This window comes from Cynocephalus volans, chromosome 9, assembly GCF_027409185.1.
Source record: "Cynocephalus volans isolate mCynVol1 chromosome 9, mCynVol1.pri, whole genome shotgun sequence".
NCBI lineage: Eukaryota > Metazoa > Chordata > Mammalia > Dermoptera > Cynocephalidae > Cynocephalus > Cynocephalus volans.
Genome location: NC_084468.1, coordinates 58916575 through 58939712, shown reverse-complemented (window position 1 = coordinate 58939712; position 23138 = coordinate 58916575). Strand labels below are relative to the sequence as shown.

At 35.9% G+C, this 23138-nt stretch overlaps 1 protein-coding gene across 2 annotated transcripts in view; it reads left to right on the top strand.

Moving 5' to 3' along the window:
• Positions 1–9617: 9617 nt before the first annotated feature.
• The window catches only part of LOC134385560 (UDP-glucuronosyltransferase 2C1-like), a 37697-nt gene continuing 24176 nt past the window's right edge, over positions 9618–23138 (top strand). Inside the window, exons 1-2 of one of the 2 annotated variants that reach the window (XM_063107235.1) lie at positions 9618–10338; positions 18332–18480. In XM_063107235.1, the coding sequence (XP_062963305.1) occupies positions 9618–10338; positions 18332–18480 (870 nt within the window). The remainder of the gene's footprint in view (positions 10339–18331; positions 18481–23138) is intronic. The other variant, XM_063107236.1, reaches the window with a different exon arrangement.

Here is a 23138-nt window from a genome sequence, read left to right as displayed (position 1 = left end):
CCTTATATCCTTTTGAGTTAATGTTTCCATGAGAAAGGATGGCCAGAGATAAATTTTCCGGTGTTAGAGGAATGCCTGTTCTTTGAATTGTGGCTTCTGCTTGACTAATGAGACTTTTTAATGCACCCCATATTTATATGGAGCTTGTTGTCGCTGTTGTCATTACTGGTGGGTTCATGTACGTTGGAATAGAGTTGGTTCTTGGCATCATCATCATTGGTGGTCTGATGCATGCCATTCCTGGTGGGATGAGTTGAGGTGAGATGGCAAGGCATTGAAACTCTGGGATCGGATTTGATCCTTTGTTTGACCTGGGGTTCCACATGATATGGTTTGACAGCCTTAGAAGGAATCTACAGCAGTCCTGTGCTAGAAAAAATGGAAGCATACCCTCTTCTCCATGTTAACAATTCAGCAGGTCCCAACTATTGTTGTCCTGTCAGCAGGTGGTGGTATAAAACCAACGGTTTAGGCTTCTTTACATAAGGGATAAAGTGTTGTTCTGTGGCAGTTAAATTTTGAGAATTGCAGTTTAAAAAATTCATTGTAAACAAAGCCTTAAAGACCTGTTCATAAGGGTCCATTGCTATATCTGTATTATCTCTCCTTTGTTTATTTAATTGAGATTTAAGAAGGCCATTAGCTCTTTCAACAATTGCCTGGCCTGTGGGGTTATATGGGATTCCTGTGACATATTTAATGTTCCAGTTGTCACAGAATAATTGGAAGACTATGGAGTTATGTGCCGGTCCATTATCTGTTTTTACGTGATTTGGAATTCCCATGGCAGCAAAGGCAGAAAGACAATGTTTTTTTTTTTTTTTTTTTTTTAACATGTTTAACAGTTTCTCTTGTTTGGGCAGTAGCATGAATCAGACCAGAATAAGTATCAATAGTATCTTGTAGATACTTAAGACATCCAAAAGGGGTATAATGAGTGACATCCATTTACCAAATTCCATTACTTTTTATTCCTCAAAGATTAACCCCTGCAGAGAAATTAGATTTAGAAAATCTCTGACAATCAGGACAAGCATGAACAATATCTTGAGTTTATTTGTAAGAAGTCTGATTCATGTTAGCTAAAGCTCATGCCTCTTGATGAAAAAAACTGATGAGAATAAATAGCCTTTTGTAAAACATTATTATACATAACAAAGTGATCAGCCATATCATTTCCAATTGATTAAGGACCAGGGAGACCAGAATGAGAACGTATGTGAGTTACATAGAAAGGATGATGTCTTTTTTGAATAAGTTTTTGTAAATGTCAAAGCATTTCAGATAAAAGAAAATCATTTCCCTCATGGATAGAGGCATCTTGAATAACTTGTAAGGCCGCAACTACATAGGCAGAGTCAGCTACCAAATTAAGTGGCTGAGTGGAAAATGTAAAACTGCAATAGCAGCAGCCAGTTCAGCTCTTTGAGTGGATTTATGATGAATAGTAACAAAATGTTTCCAGATTCCCTGTTCCAGCCATGTTACAGACGCCTTTCCTGATTTGCCAGAACCAACAATAAACACAGTTAGTGTTTGAGGGAGAGGGACAGAGGATAAGCAGGATTTTAATTGTTTAGGTAATAATTGAAGTCATTGTAAGATTTTATCATGCAGTAATGAGAATTGTATCTTACCAACAAAATTAGCCATAGTTATTCGTAAAAACTCTGATTGCTTAAGGGCAGTGTAAAAGTCCATTTTAGAAAGACCAGGATTAATAATATCAAGATCATACCCAGTAAGTATTTGACAATGGTGTCTTTCCCTAGTGAGTAAATGAATACACTGTTCTAATTTAGTATATAATTTCTTTTTTTGTTGTTGTTGGTGGGGTAAGAAAATCCATTCAATGATTCTTATTGGAGAAAGAAATTGACAAAGCAAACATATAGGACTATGTGTGGTATTTAAAATAATGAAATGAATGACTTGAGATTTAGCAATGCATGTCAATTGTCTGTAATGTAAAAAGGATTCAATCTGTTTTAATTCTAATTTTGCTTGTTCAGATATATAACAGGGAGAAGACAAATCAGGGTCTCCCTTTCGAGTATTAAACAAATGTTGTAATTGGTAAGTAGGAATACCCATGGAAGGGTGGAGCCAATTAATTTAGCCAGGTAATTTTTGTAAATCATTTAGAGTAAAGGGCTCCTGAATATGGAAAGATATATTTTGTGGCTGTATGTTCCTCTGAGTGATCAAAAAACCAAGGTATTTCCAAGGCCCCTTTTTTTGAATTTTATCTGGAGCTATTTGCAAACCAGCATTATTAACTTATTTGATTAATGTAAATAAATTTGTGGTAACAGGTCTGGATTATCATGAGCAATAAGGATATCATCCACTTAATGATAAATAAGAGCAGTTGTAAATTTTTCACAAGTGCGTTGAATAGCTCTATCCAGGAAGTCCTGACAAATAGTAGAGCTATTAATCATTCCTTGAGGGAGAACTTTCCATTGATACCTTTGAGCAGGTGCTCCTGCATTAATGCTAGGAAGGGAGAAGGCAAACTTTTCTTTGTCTTCTGGGCGTAAAGGTGTGGTAAAAAAGCAATCTTTTAGGTCTATGATAAATAGATGATAATTGTTAGGAATGAAAGCTGGGTTAGGGAGTCCAGGCTGTAGAGCCCCCATGGGAAGAATGCAGGCATTAATTTTTCTTATATCATGTAATAATCTCCATTTTCCTGATTTTTTAGGAATGCAAAATATTGGAGTATTCCAGGGACTATGCGATGGCTCTGAATGTCCCAATTGTAACTGTTGTTTGACAAGTAAAGTAGCTTGATTTAATTTCTCCCCTTTAAGAGGCCACTGCTCCATCCAAACCAGGGGACCAGGGATCCACTGTAGTTTGAGTGGGGGAGTGGGGCAGTGGCCATTATGATAAATTTAAAGATGTCCCAATATAAACATCCCATTGAGTAAAGAGATCTTGGCCCAGGAACATAAGGCATAATGGAAGCAGTTTGTCCCTTGAGGCCACTATATAACAAAGGATTTTTGCTTTGATAAGGGAATTTGGACCCTCCTAATCCAGTAAGTTTAACTGGTGAAGAAGTTATCTTCCATAATGGATTCCAGTCCTTTTTAGCAATTATAGTAATATCAGCTCCTGAGTCTACCAATCCTTTAATTAACTTTTGTTTGACAGATAACATCAGCAGTAGCTAAGCATTATCTAATCTTTGTATCCAAAAGGCATCAGGGAAAGCAAGAGGTTGAAGTTGACATTTTGTTTCAGGAAATAAAGAGGACAAGAGACCAAGTTGAGCTATTTGAGTCCCTTTAGGACTAACATGATATCCTGATCTAGTTATCATAACATGGATTGGTCCCGGATTACCAGGTGGAATTAATTCTGGAATAATTTGGACACCATTTATAGAGTATTTTGGATTGCCTAGTATAATATCGGGGACATTAAGAGGTAATGGACCAGAGAAATTTGTGGTCCCTAACTTCACTTGTCCTGCATGATCTAAAATAACATCTTCTGTCAAGGTCAAGTCAACAATTGTTTGATCATTTATTTGAAGTCTGGGTGAGGAAAACCGTCCTGGGGAGGAGTCCAGATTTGAGCCTGAGCATTGAGAATTTGACTCCCCTTGTTAATGGGGCATGGGAGCTGGCACCCCTTTTCTCATTTCCTGAAATATGATTGCCTTCTATATCAAATTTAGATCTGCACTGTTTTGGCCAATGAAATCCTGTTTTACATTTAGGACATTTTTGTTTTGGTTTAGTTTGTTCTGGGTTTTGTTTGTTTGTTTGTTTGTTTGTAATCCTTTTGACAATGACCTTCCTTTCCACATTTGGAACATTTTTTAGGCTGGAGAAATGCAGCAAGAATTTGGGCTTTATGAATTTCAGTCCCCACAATTTGGCAGGCTTTGATCATATCAGCAAGAGTGGAATATTTATTTTTCACTGAAAGAAGGAGCATTTAGCAGTCTTCATTAGCATTGTCAAAAGCCAATTGTAGTGAAAGTGCCTGGGCTGCCTTAGCATTATCAATTTGTCTAGTTACAGCATCTTGAAGATGATTAATAATTTCTATATAAGGCTCAGAGGGACCCTGTCTAATAGTAGTGAAAGATTTAGTGGGAGTATTTGTTTCAGGAATTTTGTTCCAAGGCTTTACAGCTGCATGAATAGTTTGGTCAAGCTCTTGTTGAAGAAGTAAAGCCTGTGCATGAGGTGTTATAAAATCTCCTTCCCCAAATAACATATTCCTGTCAGTCTGAACATTATTTCATAAATTTTCAAGTAAAATATCATGTAAGGCTCCCCAATATTCTTGTAGACATACAGTGTATTGAGCAGTAGTTAAAACAGTTTTCCCAAGCATTTTCTAATCCCAAGGGGTCATATATACCCAGTAGCAATTGATTCTAAATACCCCTTAGTAAAAGTACTATTTAGGCTATTTTCTGTTATGCTCTTTCTAAATTTTTGAAGCAAGTAAAATGAGAGCTTTTCATGTTTGGCTGAGTCCCAGTTTTCACAACAGGAAAGACATGACAAGTATCAGTTCCCACGTTATGTCTCTCTTTAAGATAACACTTTATCAAGGGAGTAGATCAATTGTTCACCTCTAAAGGCAGGGGAGGAGGAGGAGGAGGAGGTAGAGGAGGAGGCAAGAATTGTTTTTCATCCTCCTTAGTGACATAAACACATTGACCCCCCCCCCTGCCCCCAGGGTCCTGAATAGATCTTAAAGCAACTCAAAATAAATTCCAAACCATTAGATAAGAAGCCTTAACAGGACCTATTGCATTTTTTAACCATTGACCAATTTGTTGCCATTCCTCAATATCATGATTTCCTTCTTTAGGGTACAGAGCGCATTGTTGTGTAATAACAAATAACAATTAAGTTAGGTGACACTTATTTACCTTATAACCTGCTGCCTTAAGGAGACATGGAAATTGTGACCTATGTTGAACTTCCTTTTTAGACAGCGAGTTACCCAAAGTCATAAGGATAGAAAATTGAAAGAGAGAGAAAGCAAAACCTCCAGGTGAAAATCTAGCTAGACACTGCTGCAGGGGTGCAATCGCTAATCTAAAGCCCCCTGTGATTCCCTCATCAGGATGCATTTCCCTTACCGGGACTACCTTGCCAGGATGTGTAGATACAAATGTCGGACGTCCTTTTCCTTTCCAAGGCTTGTCAGGTCAGTCTCTGATACATGGAGTTGAATGCCACACACAAGGCACCACTTTGTTACACTTCCCTCTGTGTAACGGAGACGGAAAAAAAGGAACGAATTACTCAAAGCACCAGTAATTAAGCCTAGAGGGACTGCAGCCCATTGGGCCAGTGGCCCTAATTCAAAAATAGCTTTTCTTTTTATTGTCAACACAAGAAAGTGTCACAAGAAAAATCAGTTGATTCAATCATCAAAGAAGGACATACAAACAAAAGCAGTGTTACAGAAGTTAATTATGGCTAAGTAAAGCTTAAACAATGGAAACTAGTAACATTAGTAAAATTAACAATGTGACATTCCAGAACGCAATTTGTGAAAAGATAAATCAATCCACCAACAAACAGCTTGTCCTTAGCAAACATTTTCTTTTTCACATATTTTCCTACAGCAATTTCCTCAGCATATTTAAACAACAATCAAGCAGCTTCCTCAACATATCTTAGCAACAATCAGTAGGTTTAAATAGTCAATAGTCCTTTGAGCTGGAATCAAACCAGTGACCTAAAATAGTCAAAGTACACAATCCAATCCCTAAACAGTGATTAGAATTGATTGATGGGCTTTTGCCGAGCTATCTGTGGACCTTTGGCCCTCTGCTCAAGGGCTATGGCCCTATGCATGCATTTACCTAAAAATCCAATTCTAAGATCAAAGGAGAATCAAGATTTCTAACACTCCATAAAGCTCCATTAAATACTCACATGTGGAAATACAGCATGGCTTTCACTCAATCCAAAAGAACGAGTTCAGCTGAGAAATAGCCACAGATATCCCATAAGGAAAATCTCTGTCCTCATTGGAATAACAAAGACATTTGCTACCAAAAGTTTGCCGTATAACAGACTTAACAGTATTGTTTGGTCTATTGCAATACTTGTACATTCTTTTTCAATGTATCTTCTTCAGCTCACCATATGAATCCTAGAGGAGTATTGAAACAGTATTTGAGTCTAAAAAAGTTTGTATATATTTAAAAGGATGACTTTTTATACTCTTTGTTACATGTTCATTGAGAGAAAAATGTTTTGGGTTTCTTGGGGTTAGAATTTTTATTTTTGTGCTTTATCTCAAGAGCAGAGTACTTAGTAACAGGGGTAATTCCTGAATCCAGACAAAACATTTTGTACATTAGAAATTTTAGTAGATTATCTAATCACAGGTTAGTGTTTTTAGTATTTAAAATTAACTATATAAATTGTAGGTGACTGTGGGTCTGTTAAACACCAGAGATGTTTAAGTATCCTAGCGCTATCCTCAGTGTGCCTGCTCAGAATGCATATTTGAAATACAACTTCAACCTCACGTTCATCACCGGTTTTTCAAGCCATGCCAAATAATGTTAAAAGCAGCCTTGAAAGTAGTTTCTTTCACAGTGGTGGACATAGTCTTAGGCCAAGCATCTGGTAAGGAATGTGGATTTCTCCAGGAATGGGGAGGATTGCTATTATAAAGAAAGGTAAGAGCTGGTTGTTTGTGGAATATACTACAGGGCCTGGTTTTCCAAAGCCTTGCAGTTTCAAATATTGACCTTGCAGAGGACAGGAAATTTTCTTCAAGCTATAAGTCTCTGGTATAAGATAAGAATTCTGGCACAGCAGGGTTGCTGGCTCAAACACAGACTAGTTACTGATTATTATGTAAAGATACTGAGAAATTGCTGTAAGACGGGAATGTTTGCTAAGATCAAGCTTGTGTTGAAAGGACCACTTAATTGCCTTAATGGAATGTCCTCTGACTTGTTTCACTGACAGTTATCAGGCTATATTGTTAAACTATAACCCCACCTTTGTTGTCTTCCTGTAACTTCCTGGTCTGGAAAATAAATGCAGGAAAAGAAGCCCAATTTGGCATTAATTTCCCAAGGAATGGATCCCTCTCACTTGAGGGTTACAGCGGGAGATTAACCACTTCGGGGCCTCTCACTGCTCAGAAGAGATGGGTTTTGAGTAATCCTTTGTGTCTCTGTCACTTAGGGGAAGTGAGGTGACAAATCCGTAGGGGGCAAAGCAACACAAAGCAACAGTTGTTTTCTGAGCAAATTTGCAAGATGGGTTTAAAGAGCACAAGGAGATTAATTTATAAAAGGACTGGACTTGTAAAAGATAAAAGTATGTAGTTATATCAATAAATGTATATAGTCATGTTTTTGTCAAATAACTTAATATTACAATAAAGAATATTGTAAACAACATTAGAAACAATAAAGAATGGCAAATATTTCTCTGATTCCTAACAGGGAAAAGAAAATACACACACACACACACACACACACACACACACACACACACACACACACACATACACAAAGAGTTAACTGTTGTGTAAAGAGTAGGTATTTCCTGTTCTGCCTGTAGCAAAGGTTCTGGTACTTTGAGTTGAAATGCAAAACTTAAACCACCAACTTCCCAATGAACCAGCAACCTGTGTTTTGCAACTTGCTGTTAGATTAAGCACAGAGCCACCTGGATTTAGATCACTAATTCCAATCAGTGTACTTAATGTAGATAATTCTGCTTTATTGAAGTACAGCAAAGGTGCTCATCTGTGTCTTCTATTTGTAGTTCTCTGGAAGGGTTTTATTTGTATTTTTATGTGTGTTTGCATTTTTTATGTTCTATTTATCCTTGAAAATATGTTGTACTTACAAAAAAGAAATTTGTCGTGTGCATATAGAAACTTGCATGATGTGATGTAAACAGTCAATTCCTTAAAGGTCTTGCTGCTATAATATGTTGTGCACTACATCCATCACAAGTGTTAAACATATTTCATATGTAAGCAAACATGGGACATTTGGCCAAGAAACAAAAACAGTAACCTGGGAAAGCATATTATATAGTATGGTAAGGGAAAACCTTCCCAAGGGTGTTAAACATAAAATTGGAAGAATAAGAAAGAGAATAAAAGAGGAAAATCAAGTGCAAAGTTAACAAGGTAGGAAAGAATTTCTTATCACAAAGCACAAGTGAACTGATATGGAGATGAATGGAGCAGGAGAGTGGAAGGTCGTGATATAGAAAAGTGTCAGGATTTCAGGGGCCATTTTAGAGAATGTAGATTTTAATGTACATAAAAGAGAAAGTTATTAAAGTACTTTGCTCAGGAATGGCACTCTCTGCAATAGATATTTTTGAAAACAGGGAATTTTCTGTGTGGAGAGTGGTTTGTAGGTATACAAAAGTGGGAGCAGGTATATAAGAAGGCTGTTGCAGAAACTCCACATTAGATATGGAAATGGCTAGGTTTACATGATAGTAGAGAAGACTGATAAAGGAAAATGAGTTGACATATACTTGGGCAATCAAATTTGTATGATATGGTAATCAATTGAATACTCACTCAATACTGTTTTCTTATTGTCCAGTAATTCTTATGATAAGGAAAATAATAATATTATTATTATATATTCCTATTGATTAATTATTTGGGGAAAAATCAACATTTTAAGCAAAAACATTATACATGAACATATTATTCTAAATAACATTGAATCCTTTTCTACATAGGGTAGTGACTTCTAGGTATGGAGATCCAGGCAAAAAAAAAAGAAAAAATGAAATTACAAGTAATAAAAAGTCTGTGAGAACAAAATTGCAAAGAAAATAGAATTGGATATGCTGTAAAGATAAGATTCTTATCTTCTTCATGGTTTGTATTTTCTGTTCTGAGATATTGCTTCTCAACACAACATTAATCTGACCTTAAATCAGAACATTCACACATATCTTTAGTAATGGTTAAAAAAATGATTCTACTTTTCTCTTAAAGATAGATGTGATATCACAGAAAAGCTTTGGATTTAACATTAGATGTGGACTTAAATCTTCTCCCTGCACCTCTTAAAGTACACATTTTTTCCTAAAAGGAGGAGAGGGCCTCTTTTCTTACTAGAACATCCAGGAGAGTTATCAGCAAGGTAAATACTTGAGACATCATTCTGTTCAAATGAACATTCAAATGAAACCAGAAAAAAAAGATAGAATAAAAATTCAGTCTTAATTGAATGAACAGCAAATGGTGATGAATTTTCTTAACATCATTTAGAAATTATTTTGCATTCGTGTTTAATTTTAAGCCCCTTTATTTTCTTGTTGTCTGAAAGAAGCTTGAAATTCTAGTTCGGAGTATTTTCTTTGCAACTGATTATATTAACTATGTCTATCTGCTTTTTTACAAAACAGTTGCATTTGATTTTAATCAATAATACAAAGTACACTCTTCAGAGTTTAGCCCAACCCACCATAAGTTGAGAGGATCAAAAATACAAAGTTACTCTTTAATGTTTGCCCAACCACAATAAATTGATTGAGAGGATCAAGAAAGAGGTCTTTGGAGCATCAGCCTCTTGTGCTTGGTTTAAACCCAGGCTTAGTTAACTAGAGTGAGAGTTGGTCATGGGGACTGTGAAAGTCTTCTGTGTCCTTTTCATGCTGCATCTGTGTTTCTTCGACTCTGGAAGAAGTGGGAAAATACTTGTTTGGCCAATGGACTTCAGTCACTGGATTAATTTAAAAGTTATTCTGGACGAACTCCAGCTTCGTGGGCATGAGATAACCGTTCTAGTACCTTCGCCAAGCCTGCTGCTTGATCATACCAAGATCCCCTTTAATGTGGAGGTCCTCCAACTTCCAGTAACCAAAGAAACTCTCATGGAAGAGATCAATAGCTTTATCTATGAAACTTCTTTTGAACTGCCAAAAGTTTCATGGTGGTACAGGTACCTAAGGATTGCAAAAATCGAAAAGAGTTTTGCAAGTGCATTGAAAAGAGTATGTGACAGTGCTGTAATGAATAAGGAGTTACTCGCCAAGCTAAAGGCAGCTAAGTTTGATATCTGCTTTGCTGACCCTTTAAGCTTTTGTGGAGAGTTGGTGGCTGAGCTTCTCAATATTCCATTCATGTATACTTTCCGGTTTTCTATGGGGAACTTCTATGAGCGATTTTGTGCTGGACTTCCCAGCCCTTCTTCATATGTTCCTGGCAGCACATCAGGACTGACAGACAACATGCCTTTTGTACAGAGGCTGGAAAATTGGTTACTATATGTAATGTATGATGTGATGCATTTTTACTACCTATTTCCAGAATGGGATGAGTATTACAGCAGTGTTTTAGGTAAGAGCAATTTGCATGTAAAAGAATTGTTATTTCATATGCAAAACTTAAACGCTTATCTGACTGTATGAAAACTTAGAATAGGCATTTTTAAATGTTCACACATTTTGCCAAGTTTTTGTAGGTTTTAAGTAAAAAAAAAAGATTCTCTTTCTCTTCCTTTTTTTTTAGATTTAAATTTTAGGTGATTGAGGCAAAATAACATATCAGAGAAAGAATGTTTTTTATACGTATTATACATAAATCCTGTTTGCTGCTACTAATTCTTTTTGAAGGTGTACTCCAATTTGGGACCCCCAAATCGGACACTGTGCTTAACCTTTTACTGTTTCTTGTTTAGATTGCCATTTTCACACCCTGTTTTCTGTCTGATAAATTGCCTCCTTCTTTGGCTTTCTCTTTGCAACCTGTGTAGGCTTGGTTGTTTGGTAGCAGGGCTTGGTATGTGTTGAGTATGAAACCAGAAAATAGTCAAAAGACTGTAACTTGGTGCATATGCTCTTGTCTCCCAAAGGAGAGAAATTGGAAGATATTTTGTTAAAGGCCTTTTTTCCATATATTTTTTTTAACTTCATCTCACTGATCTGTTGTTGTTTTTGTTGTTCTATACAAAATTGCATTAGAGGACATCTAGTGAGCTGTGACCCTGAACATGACCTTTCTCTCCATTTCAACAAGTCCTCTTATCCTTCCTTATTTATCTCTACATTCCCATACTACAGAATGCAATGGAAATTTCCAATGTAATTGTCTTCTTTTTCCAAAAGATGGGAACTTGTACTGCTATTGTTTGTTTTGTTTTACATCGCAAAGAGCCATGAAAATAGAAAGTTTCCTCCTTATAGCTTGTGCCAGCCTGGACTGCCAGTCCAGAAGTCTGTGTATTTTAGATTTCTTGCATCCATGTCTTTCTCTTAAAGTATGTTTTAAAAGGAAAGTGACTCTCCTGAACAACTTCTTTGTGGGTAGCACCACTGGCATCTTAACAAAAAATCATGTCCTCCCTGTGAGGTTCTACTCATGTAACCCTGAAGATTTAGAGTATTAATATCCTAAATTTAAATTTTTATTTGACCCAGTTGACTTACCTAGCATTGCCCTTAAATTTACAATGTTTTCTATTAAGGAGAGATATTTTCACGTGATAAGTAAATTGTCCCAGTTTGGTTTTATATGGAAGTTGAGGCCTTGATAACAAGAGGAATTCTCACACAGTGCTCATCTTCAAGTGTAAAATTTTTTTTAAGTATAAAAAACAAACATTTCTTTAAATAAGTATTCTGTGCTCATTAGAACAAAATAAACCCCATTCACCTCTGTAAAACATGACAATTTTTCATATTAAGAGAAAATGTATTTTGAGCAAGAAGATTATTCAAATCATTTGAATAAGCTACATCCTGAACGATCTAATTCTTTAAACACGTGTACTTTATAAGCCTCTAGTTTACCTTAAGCATGTGCCAGCCATTAACCATATAAATTCTGTATCTCTCTCTCTCTTTTTTATCTACTCTAGCTCACCTTTCTCCAAACACACACACAAACACCCACATATATATACAAACATGCCAAAAAAAGGCCTATATATTTAGGCTAATATATTTGTTGTGTGTGTAGTTAAACATATATATGAGGGTACTTCAAAATGTTTATGGAATTATGGAATTAAAAGATAATAGGAAACGTTCCGTGTACCTTTTGAAGACATCTCATACGTACCCAAAACTATAATCTGGAACACTCAGCAACCATATATAAAAGTAAACTTTTCTAATACGGTTTTTAGAGCGAATAAATACAAGTGTCTATGATAGGGCAAATAGGAAAAATGTTTTCCCACCTGTGGTAAACTGACTCAGAGCACTTTTGTGGTTCACAATCGTGAGGTTCTTTTTAGTATCTATGGCCTCCAGTAAAGAGAAGCAAATGGAGGGCATAGTTTGTCTGCCCCATAATCTCACTATCAGTTGATTCTTAAAGGCATAGAATTCTGCTATGTGTTTACATATCTATTAGAAAGTAAGTAAGTAGCAAGTAAGTGAGTAGTCAAATCAGTAAAATCTTAGCCTTTTCTCCATTCAATTACTCCAACACATGTTCTGAAGAATCACTTACAGCAGATGTATTAATGTTGGAGAAAGAGCATTCAGCTAGCACTCTAGAGGCAATTAGGTACCACACTCTTCTGCTAAGTCTTAGAACACAAAATTGAATCAGAGTCCTGTTATTGAATTCCACCCCAATGTGTGCCAGCTTTCTGGATCTTCTAGATACTTCCCTTCATCTGTTTATGCAAAGGCAGAGATGCTGAATTGTGTTTTCAGCTAACCTGCAAATATGTAACACTTCACATTAACCGTGAAAATTACTTTGAATCTTCCTTATGTGGACTAACTGTACTCCAGTGTAGCTTTAGAGATAAATACTAGAAATGGTTACATTAGGTGTTCTTAATTGTGTAATCATAATTTTTGAATCAATATTAAGTAATTGCCTCACACATGTGCATTAAATTAAATCATGCACATGCACACAGTTGTATATGCTGAAAAATTCTAGATTAAATTGCACAAAATATAATACTCCTCGTTTTCAACTTACTTCCATTCTCAGAAAAAAATATATCAAACTGAATTTCTTTGTCAAGAATGTTAGCTCATTTGAGTCTCGAGATTTGAGTAGGATCATAATATGGTTATCCCTAAGCCTTTAGCAACCTGCAGTAACTGTATTAGGAAACCCAAATCCATAAGGAGTAACTAGATCCCAGAGTGGCAGAAACCAGGAGACAGCACACAACCTTCAAAGGCAAGGTGGGAGTGGTTACCAGGATGGACAGAAGAGTCAAAGCAGCAGAGAAGTCTCAATAGCACAGACCTATGGCTTTGGTCAGTTAATCATTGTATTCCCAGATGTGGAATAGATAGGAAGCCTATCAAATTATTACTAGGTTTCTATTAGTGGAAAAACTCCAGGTCAAATGAACAAATTCTTAGATGAATTATAAAAAAAGAGTGTCATGACCTCTCAATCAATTCCCAGACTTCACCCTGTTTATAGACTCGGAACCGCTTGAAAGAAGGGGAGGGCAGGTCAGCTTGATGAAAGACACCAGCACACTATTATAAATTTAAACTGTTACTTTTCCTCCTTTCCCAAGGGGACCTATCACCTTTACTAAGGGATATGTGCATGGGGAAAAAGGAAATAATCAGGGCCGACCCTGTGGCTCACTCAGGAGAGTGCGGCACTGAGAGCACAGCGGCACTGCGCTGGGAGCACCGAGGCCGCGGGTTCGGATCCTATGTAGGGGTGGCCGGTGCGCTCGCTGGCTGAGTGTGGTGCGGGCAACACCACGCCAAGGGTTGCGATTCCCTTACTGGTCTCTCACACACACACACACACACACACACACACACACACACACACACACACACACACACACACACACAAGAAAATAATCAGACCTTCTGGGGACTACTGGACATTGGCCCTGGAATTACTGGAGATCCAAAACATCACTGTGGTCCAGTGGTCATAGTAGTGACTTATGGAGGACAAGTGATCAATGGAGTTTTAGCTCAGGTCCATCTCACAGTAGGCCTAGTATGTGCCCAACCCTATCTGTGGTTATTCCCCCTGTTTTGAAATGCATAATTGGCATAGATGTAGTTGGCAGCTGGCAGAATCCCTGCACTGGTATTCTGACTGGTGGAGTGAGGGCTATAAGATTGGAGAAGCCAAGCGAAAGCCACTAGGCCACATGAAGCCACTGCCCCTAACTGGTAAATTAGTAAAGCAAAAGCAATACCACATTCTCAGAAGGACTGCAGAGATTAGTGCCACCATCAAAAACTTGAAAAAGTCAGGGGTGTTTGTACCCAACACATTTCCTATTCAACTCAGCTGTTTGGCCTAGGCAGAAAACAATATTTTGAGATTTTAAGGTTGACAGCCAATTATTGGCTTAACCAGTAGGTGACTCAACTGAAGCTTCAATACATCCCTGGACTGCTTACATCATGAAAATGGCAGCATTTTATTCTTACTGGATGGGCCCATGCACACAGAATTTATTAGATTTTTTTGTTGTTGTAGTTGTTATTTATCCCTCCATCTGCAAGCAACTGGTCAGATATAACAATGGAATGGCCTTTTGAAGATCAGTTGCAGTGCCAGATAGATGGTAATAGCTTACAGTGCTGGGGCAAGTTTCTCCAAAAGGCTGCATATGCTCTGAATCAGTGCCCAGTATATGGTGCTGTTTCTACCTTAGCTAGGATTCATGGGTTCAGAAATCAAAGGTTGGAAATGGGAGTAGCACCACTCACTGTTTCCCCTAGTGACCCAGCAAGAAAATATTTGCTTTCTGTTTTCACAATCAAATGAACTTTATGGGAGTTAATGGAGAAGGAGTGTTCTGTATGGATATTGAGTTTGGCTTACACTGAATTTAGAGATTAATTGGTGGAAAACTTACGTCTTGAACATCTAGAATCTTTCAGCAAAAGAAATTTCCTTTACATATTTTTATCTAACATTCAATAATGTCTTATCATCCTTTTGATAAAAATCTTAAATATTTATTTCTGAGATTATTCTTTAGAGTTTGTAGTTACCATTGATATCTTCTTGCAGTGGCTACTGCAGAGTTAAGGAAGCTATTGATATTTCTGTATCTCACTCTTGAATTTAGTAACCTAACTAAAATGTGTTAATAAATTCTATTAACATTTAAGTTGAGAGATTTATATCAGATTAACTAGATAAAAATCACATCAATAAATATTAGCTATTTTTTCTTTCAAAACTGTCTCTCACTTGTTTTAGATTTTGGTTTTGATTTCCGTTTTGGGGGGGGGTTGTTGTTATTTCTATTGCTGCTTATTCCATTGACTGATGCCTCAAGTATGACAATAAGTATTAGTGGTAATAACCAGAAATCTTCCTTTTTACTAATTTTAACAGAAGTTTCTGTAATACATTATCTCTACTAAAGGTTAATTTGCTCTTATAAATATTAAAATTTTCCCATATAATTGTGATCTTTTATAAGGAAACATCCATTTTCCTTTTTATTGCTACCAGTAATGTAAATTTCCTCTGAAAAATGATTTCCTCACCAATTTGCATACAATGTGAATGCTTCATTATACCGGTGACTGGCTTTAGGAGGTACTCAACTTAATCAGATCCAGTTGTTGCACTGAGACTTTTTCTGGGCATTCTGGGACAGAGGCAAATGCTTATTTCCTCTTGAATTCACCCTGAAAAATGTGTACAGAAACTACTACACCCATCCTTTACCCATGGTCGTAGGCCAAGCAGCAAAAGGCAAAACTGAGAAAAGGTAACTGTGTAGCCGATCCTGGTGACCATCTCTGAGCCATGGATCAAGCAGTGACAGATCTACTCCTGGAGTTAACTTATTTGATTACTTTTGATTCCAGTAATTTGGTAGTCAGGTTTGAAACCTCTTTTATAGTAAAGCATTACTGATAGACTATTATTCTGTCTCTGATTCTTTCCTAGGTCTTAATACTGTAAAGTGTACTTTTTAGCAAAAAAATCAATATTCTGAGAAAGAATGTAAAATTTGATACATAGAAGACAAAAGATTTATTTGCCAGTCTACACTTAAAAAGGCTATTAGCTGTCATTTGTCATTTGATTGTTTAGAATTTGGAATCTTTATTACGTCATTCAGTCCAAGTATATTCTTCAGATTTTTAGAAAAATATAATTCATAACTCACATATAAATTAAATAAACAATGTCATAGAAATATCTACATCATTGAGGAAGAAACCAGTAAGATCACAAATCTGTTTCAAAAAATATTTTGAAGAAGTATTTATAAACTTTTTGGTGAGAAAAAGGAATGTGATGATTATTCTGCCAAATCAGATACAAAATTGATTAATGCTAATAAAATCATGATTTGGGGAAAGATATTTCTACCAGACAGAAATATGCAAGTTAATATTTGGCTACATTGTATCCAAACTCAAAAGTAAATAGTAAATCAATATTAAATAACAAAGTCAAACTTAAGCACATTCTTCTGGAAGATTAAATCCTTAGAACATTCATTGGTAAATTGCCCCAGAATGACATCAGAAGGAATTGTTGTAATATCTTTTGATTACACAATTTGAGACACCTTTCCAATAATCTCTTTATCTAAATCAGATTTTCTTTGGACTGTATTGGCTATATTTTTTTAAGTTGCATTAAGCATACTCCACTCTTATCTAAGGAGGAGGAATTTCAACAGGAAAAAAAATATCGTGTTATGAAAGAGAGTGAATCAACTACAGGAACCACTGATTCTATGCTAGGTATGCAGCCAAGAAAACATATCATTTACAGAAGCCAAAAGTGGAAACAACCCAGATGTTCATCAGCAGATGAATGGATCAATAAAATGTGGTATATTCATGCACGGAAATACTATACAGGAATACAAAGCAATGACATGACGATACATGTTAAAACATGGATGAGCTTTGAAAATATTCTGGTTAATTAAAAAAGCCAGCATGAAACACCCAATATTGAACGATTCTGTTTATATAAAATGCTCAGAATAGCAAATCCATAGAGACAAAAAGTAGATTAGTTTTTGTCAGGGGATCGGAAAAGGGAGAAACAGATAATGATTTTCCATCGGTTATAAAATGGGTGTAATAAAAAATGCCCCTTGGGGGCAGTGAAAATGTTCTAAATTTTAAAAATGAATTAAAATTAAACAGTAGTGATGGTTGCTCAACTTTATGAATACACTAAAAACTACTCAGTTGTGTACTTTATAAGGAAGGACCTTACAGTATGTAAATTATATCTCAATAAAGTAGTTATAGAAAGGGTGGGGTAGTGATGTATCATACAAAGAGAATAAGAACACACCCATGGCTGATTTGAACAAGGCACTAAAATGGGATATGTACTAAATCTGGATTTTGGACATCATCATCATTACCAGAATTAAACACATAAATTACTGAAATGTGCTTGCTTTTGTACAGATACACTGTCCTGATCAGTTCATACTCTCTCATATTTCCTAACCAAAATGCTGGTACATTTAAGACATAAGGAGAATATTCAGAGAGCCAGATGTGGAAAAAATACATTGCTATGGTTTCCTCATATCTATATCACTGAATACACATATGAGAAGACACCAAGAATCTGGGTAAGATTCCTCATACCACAATAACTGAATAGAATTCAGAAATGAGTACTCTGACGAAGCAAAGTGACCTTACTCAGAGTCACTAATATGAGTTCTTATTCCCTTAAAGTTCAATTGCTTGCCATGTCCGCAGAAAGATACCCCTTTCATAGTTTTTGTCATTTAATATGTCAGACAGCAAATATTTTACCACCAAATTATTACGCAGTGCTATGTCTCACCAAAGTTGACAAAGCCCTGTGACACAGGAACTTTCATTTTGTGTGGTGAAGGAGGAGTTAATCACTTTCAAACATTTATTAAAAGATTTCCACTCCTGCTATGATATAATTTTCTGTGGCAGCACATTCAAAAACACTAGAAAAAGAGAGATAAATCACAAAAGCCTCTAGAGAAAGGCCTCAGAAGGCTTTTGCAGCAATAACGATGAGATCAATTGGAATTGCAGAAGAGGAGGCGTGCTCTGTCCCAGTGAGTGGAGGATCACTGGGTTCCTGGCAGGGAGCATGAGCCCATTCTCAGCATGGAGCTGGGCTCATGTGGGGTTCAGGCAGAAAGACTGGACTGGCAGAGGGAAAGCAGTGGGCTTCTGACCTCGTTCTAGTCTTCAATTCTTGTTTGGGTATTCGTAATCTCAACAGAATGTACTCTTGAAAGGCCAGCTGATTTCAGATGGATTACATAGGCCGAATAGTAGTTCTTTAAAGATTTTCTTTGAAAATTAGATTGTAAAATATTTCTCATTTAATATATCAATTTATTTTCCCTCTATCATTCTTTATTTTTTTTCAGGAAGACCTACCACAATTTGTGAGATTATGGGAAAAGCTGAAATGTGGTTGATTCGAACTTACTGGGATTTTGAATTTCCTCGCCCTTATTTACCTAATTTTGAATTCGTTGGAGGACTTCACTGCAGGCCTGCAAAGCCCCTACCTGAGGTAATTTATTGTGCTTACTTTTTGCTTGTTTGAGTATTTTTCTCCTGCAATGATTTCTTCTTTATTTTTTATAACATTTGATTCTTAAACTGAAAAAAATAGAGAATTAATAGAGATGAGCGGAAATTACTGTCTGAAGTAATTATACTACCATAGATATATTGCAACCTTATGATGTCAGTCATTAGTGATGTTCATCAAATATGCCAGATATTTTATAGGAACAAAATTTTTTGCCCCTGAGTTGGGGGGCGGGGTATGAAATAATGTCTGATCAATAAATATGAGCTGAAGTGGCATGCATAATTTCTGGGTCTAGCACTCAATTGCCAAGTCCAGTGCTCCAGAATTCTCTTTCCATTTGTCATATGAATTGAGTGTGTTAGAGTTAGTAGTTGCTCTGTCAACCTGCATTTTGAATCAATGAATATACATAGCAACTACAGCACAATAAATAGATGTATGACATGACAAAGAAATAAACTGTTCTTTTAAAACACTGAGATTTTGAAATTACAAGTTATTTGGAATAACCCAGTTTTAGAATTTTCCAATAGAGGAGAAATTTTACTTTGAGAATAGGTTGAATAGACATATGATGACCTAAAAACAAACAAAAAAACACACATGAGAACCCTGGAAGAAGTTTAGTAATGATAATGATAAACTGTTTGGTTGAACAGAGCAGTGATATTACTCTGGAGAGATGTGAGGGGATAGGTTGTGAAGAAAAAAAGGGCATCACTAAGTGTACTTTACCTCAAGTTTAAGGACAATTGCCGGAGACCAGTTCGGCAGGATTCGTTAGACCTGAATAGGTGGTGTGGATTTGATGAAAAGGAAGAGATGGACCACAGATGTCTAGTGCAAGTGTGGATGACAAACACAAAAATCTTGCTTTATTTATATTTTTTACTTAACCTTTTACATGATGATTTATCTTTTAATCAAAACACTTTTTATTTTATCTCTATAGAAAAAGAAAAATCAGAATGTTCTAAAGCAGTTATGTTGTGATAAAAGCACCCACTCATGCATCAATAGTTTACCCCAAAGCCTATGGCTTGTGGCCAGGAAACTATACAATAGCAGCATGCTTGGCTTTAAAGAGCATCAGACTTTTAGTTTAAACTATAATTTTTAACCTTCTTAACTTACGATTTAACCTTTTTTAAATCTCACTTATACTTTCTATACTTGCTTTTAATAACATTGATTAGTTATGGTTAAAAATTTAATATTGCTTATACTCTATATTGATCATTTTAATTTATAATCAAAATCACAATGTTTATACCTTTTATTTCCCTGCCAATAGACTCTGGGAACAGCACAGGAGACAAAGTGAAAAGTGAAATGATCCTACACAAACTAACAAAAACACACTATATCATTCTTATTATTACTGAGGAAAGAACATGTTCGTGGTAAATCAAGTGAAACTGTGGGAGTGGGAGAAACAAAGAAATCTGTAACTGGTTGATGATCAATTAGTTATATGCACCACTGCACTTGGACCCACCATCTCCCTGGGGGAATGTAGATAGAAACCTAACATAATAACTTCATTCCACACCTACAAGAGCATGACTACAGCCACAAGGGGTTAATGTACATATCACTAACAAGGAAGATTAATGACAAAATTAAATGGAGCCAGCACATACTGGGAACGTGCATCAAAAACACCTTTAGTACTGACAATGCCCTTTAAATAAACCAGTTAATTTGGATGTATTTTAACATGTCCTTTCAGAAACTCCAGGGAATTTCCCAAAGCCATACTAAGCCAAAAGATTAGGCTATTTAATTCTGGGAAGCCTTGCCAAGCAACCAAAGGTGAACAAACAAGAGATTCCACGGAGCCATGCCACACACATGGGACCCCCTCGTAGCCTGCAGAACAAAGGGTATCTATCACTCAGGCTCCCGGGCCGTTCCCTATAGCAGGATGGCTCACGGCAGACAATGAAGAATAAGTGACTAATGTTTAAGCAGTAATATGGCAGAGTTTTCCTTTTCATAAAGATCATCTGTTTGAATTGTTTGGAAGGAAGAAAGATTGAAGGCAAGAAAATGAGTGAAGATATAGTTGCAGTAGTTCCTGCAAGAGATTATAGAGATCCAAACTGTGCTATGGTAGTGCTTTCGAGTCAAAGTGAGGAGATTTAAGAAGTGATTACAAACAATGTAATTAGGACTTAGTGTCCACCTGGAGGTGGAGATTAAGGGAAAGAGAAGTTAAAGAATAAATCCTGGCTTTTTCTTTCCTTGTGTGTCATTTATTTATTTATTTATTTATTTATACAGGCTCTTATATACAAGAACATGATAAGAAAACATGCTAAAATTGGAAACTTTAAAAAAAACAATAAATAATGTTGTTTCGGAGTTAGTGTTATGTACCTTAATCCCTGTGCAGAGCTCTCTGGTAAATCAGCCTGGGTCATTTGGTTTGAATCAAGTGTGCATAGCTGTTTCTTCCCTGGAGACAAAATCGTATCAATAATTGCGCAGCTATCTCAAAGTAATGAGACACATGTACACTTCAAAAGAAGAAGACTATATTCAAGGCCTGCCGTTGGAACAGGTTCTTTTCTTCTTAAATGTTTCCCCCATCTATAGAAGAAGTAGAGTAAGGGCCACACTCACCCATGTATGTGTGTTCTTACAACACCCAGCACAATGAAACCCTAGTGAGTGTGGCCCAACCAGGGATCTGGAGTAAAACTCAATTGGATTTTCATATCCCCCTTCTAAGAAAGTAACAGGAAAAGGCTGGGGAGAGGAATGAAAAATGACCCTCCCTCTAAAACATGATACATGATGTCACTTTGATTTTGAATGCCAAAACAAGTTTGTGGAATTGTACAATTTATATTTGTTTTTCTTTGCTTTGTTTGGACCTCTAGTTCAGCGAACGTATTAAACATACTTTCAATTTACACCATATCGTAATCAGTCCATAGCACAATCCACTCCTGGTTTACTTATATTTTTACCTTTTTCCTTTGTCCTTATTTCTTTTTCCATTCTTCTACCACCATTAGGCACCAGTAAAGTACACTTAATATTACCTACTCATTCAAATTTGCACATATTTATGTAGGTAACTATTGATCCTGAACAATATGTGTTATTGATTTGAGTTTTTTAATTATGTAAATGATATTATGCTATAATTGATAGTTTCTTATTTATTACTCAATACTATTTTTCATATTTATTCAAGTTTCTATTTGTAAATACAGTTCATTCACTCTGACTTATCTATTCCCCATTAAAAAAAATTAGGTGTCTCCATCTCTATCCTACTACAAAGAATATTGTGAAGAAAAATTTCAAACATCTTCCTTTATGGATCAGTGTATGCATTTGAAACATATACCTAATATTGGGATCATAAGGTCACAGTACAAGTTTTCTGTAGTCTACAATCTCTAGGTATCAATCCTTATTTTAGCCATTGCAAATATCTTCTCCCATGCTATCATACATCTTTTATTGTTACATCTGATTTCCCTTTTTAAACATAAAGTACCAAAGTTGATGTAATCAAATCTATAATTTTTTACCTTATGTTTTGTGCTCTTCAAAGTACTATTTAAAATGTCTTTTTTATCTCCAAAGTTATAAAGACATTTGCCTGTGTTTTCTTCTGAAAAATGCTTAATACCTTTATTTTACTTCAACATGCATGCATTTAATACACGTATTTATATTGATGTATGGCGTGAGGTAAGGACCCATGTCTCTTTTTTGTCTAAGTAGTGAATATACTTTTATTACCACTTCTTAATAAATAACCCAATCAGTATGAGTTGTTCTCGCTGATTGTCTCAGTGACTTATGATATCACCTCATCATACCGCAAGCTTTTACATACTCATGGTTCTCTTTCTGGGCTCACTGCTTTGTTCAATATTTCACTTTGTCTGTTAGGAAGTCAGTGGCATTCATTTCACATTATACATTATTACCTAGTTGAAGTAGTTCCCAGTATTTCCCTTTCTCTTTCAAACTTTATTAATTATTTATGAAAAATTTTCTTCCACATACATTTAAAATTTTTCCAAAGTTCTCAAGAAAATTATACTGCAATTGCAAACTAATTTACAGTGGTTGATATCCATGTTAAGTCAATCCATCTATGAATAATGTGATAGTTACTTTTATTTGTCAACTTGCCTGGGCCACAGTGCTCAAATATATGGTCAAATATTATCCTGAATGTTTCTGTAAGGGTGTTTTTAGATGAGATTAACATTTAATCAGTTGACTTAAAGTAAAGAAGATTTCTCTCCATGTGTAGATCTCATTTAATCAGTTGAATGCCTAATTAGAACAAAACACTGACCTTTTCCAAGCAGCAGGAATTCCTACCAGCAGACAGCCTTCAGACTTGAACTGTAACATCAGCTCTTCTCTGGTCCCTAACTTTACAGCCCAGCTTGCAGGTTTTGGACTTGCTCGCTTCCATTTCATATGAGCATATTTGTTAAAATCTCTCTTTCTTTCTCCGTACACACACACACAAATGCACACACACACATCTTATTAATTCTGTCTCTCTATTTGGGTCTTCTTTTACGTAATTTACTACAACTTAAAAGTTTTTAATTAAAGTACATGTACATGTGGTCTTATTTGATATTTTT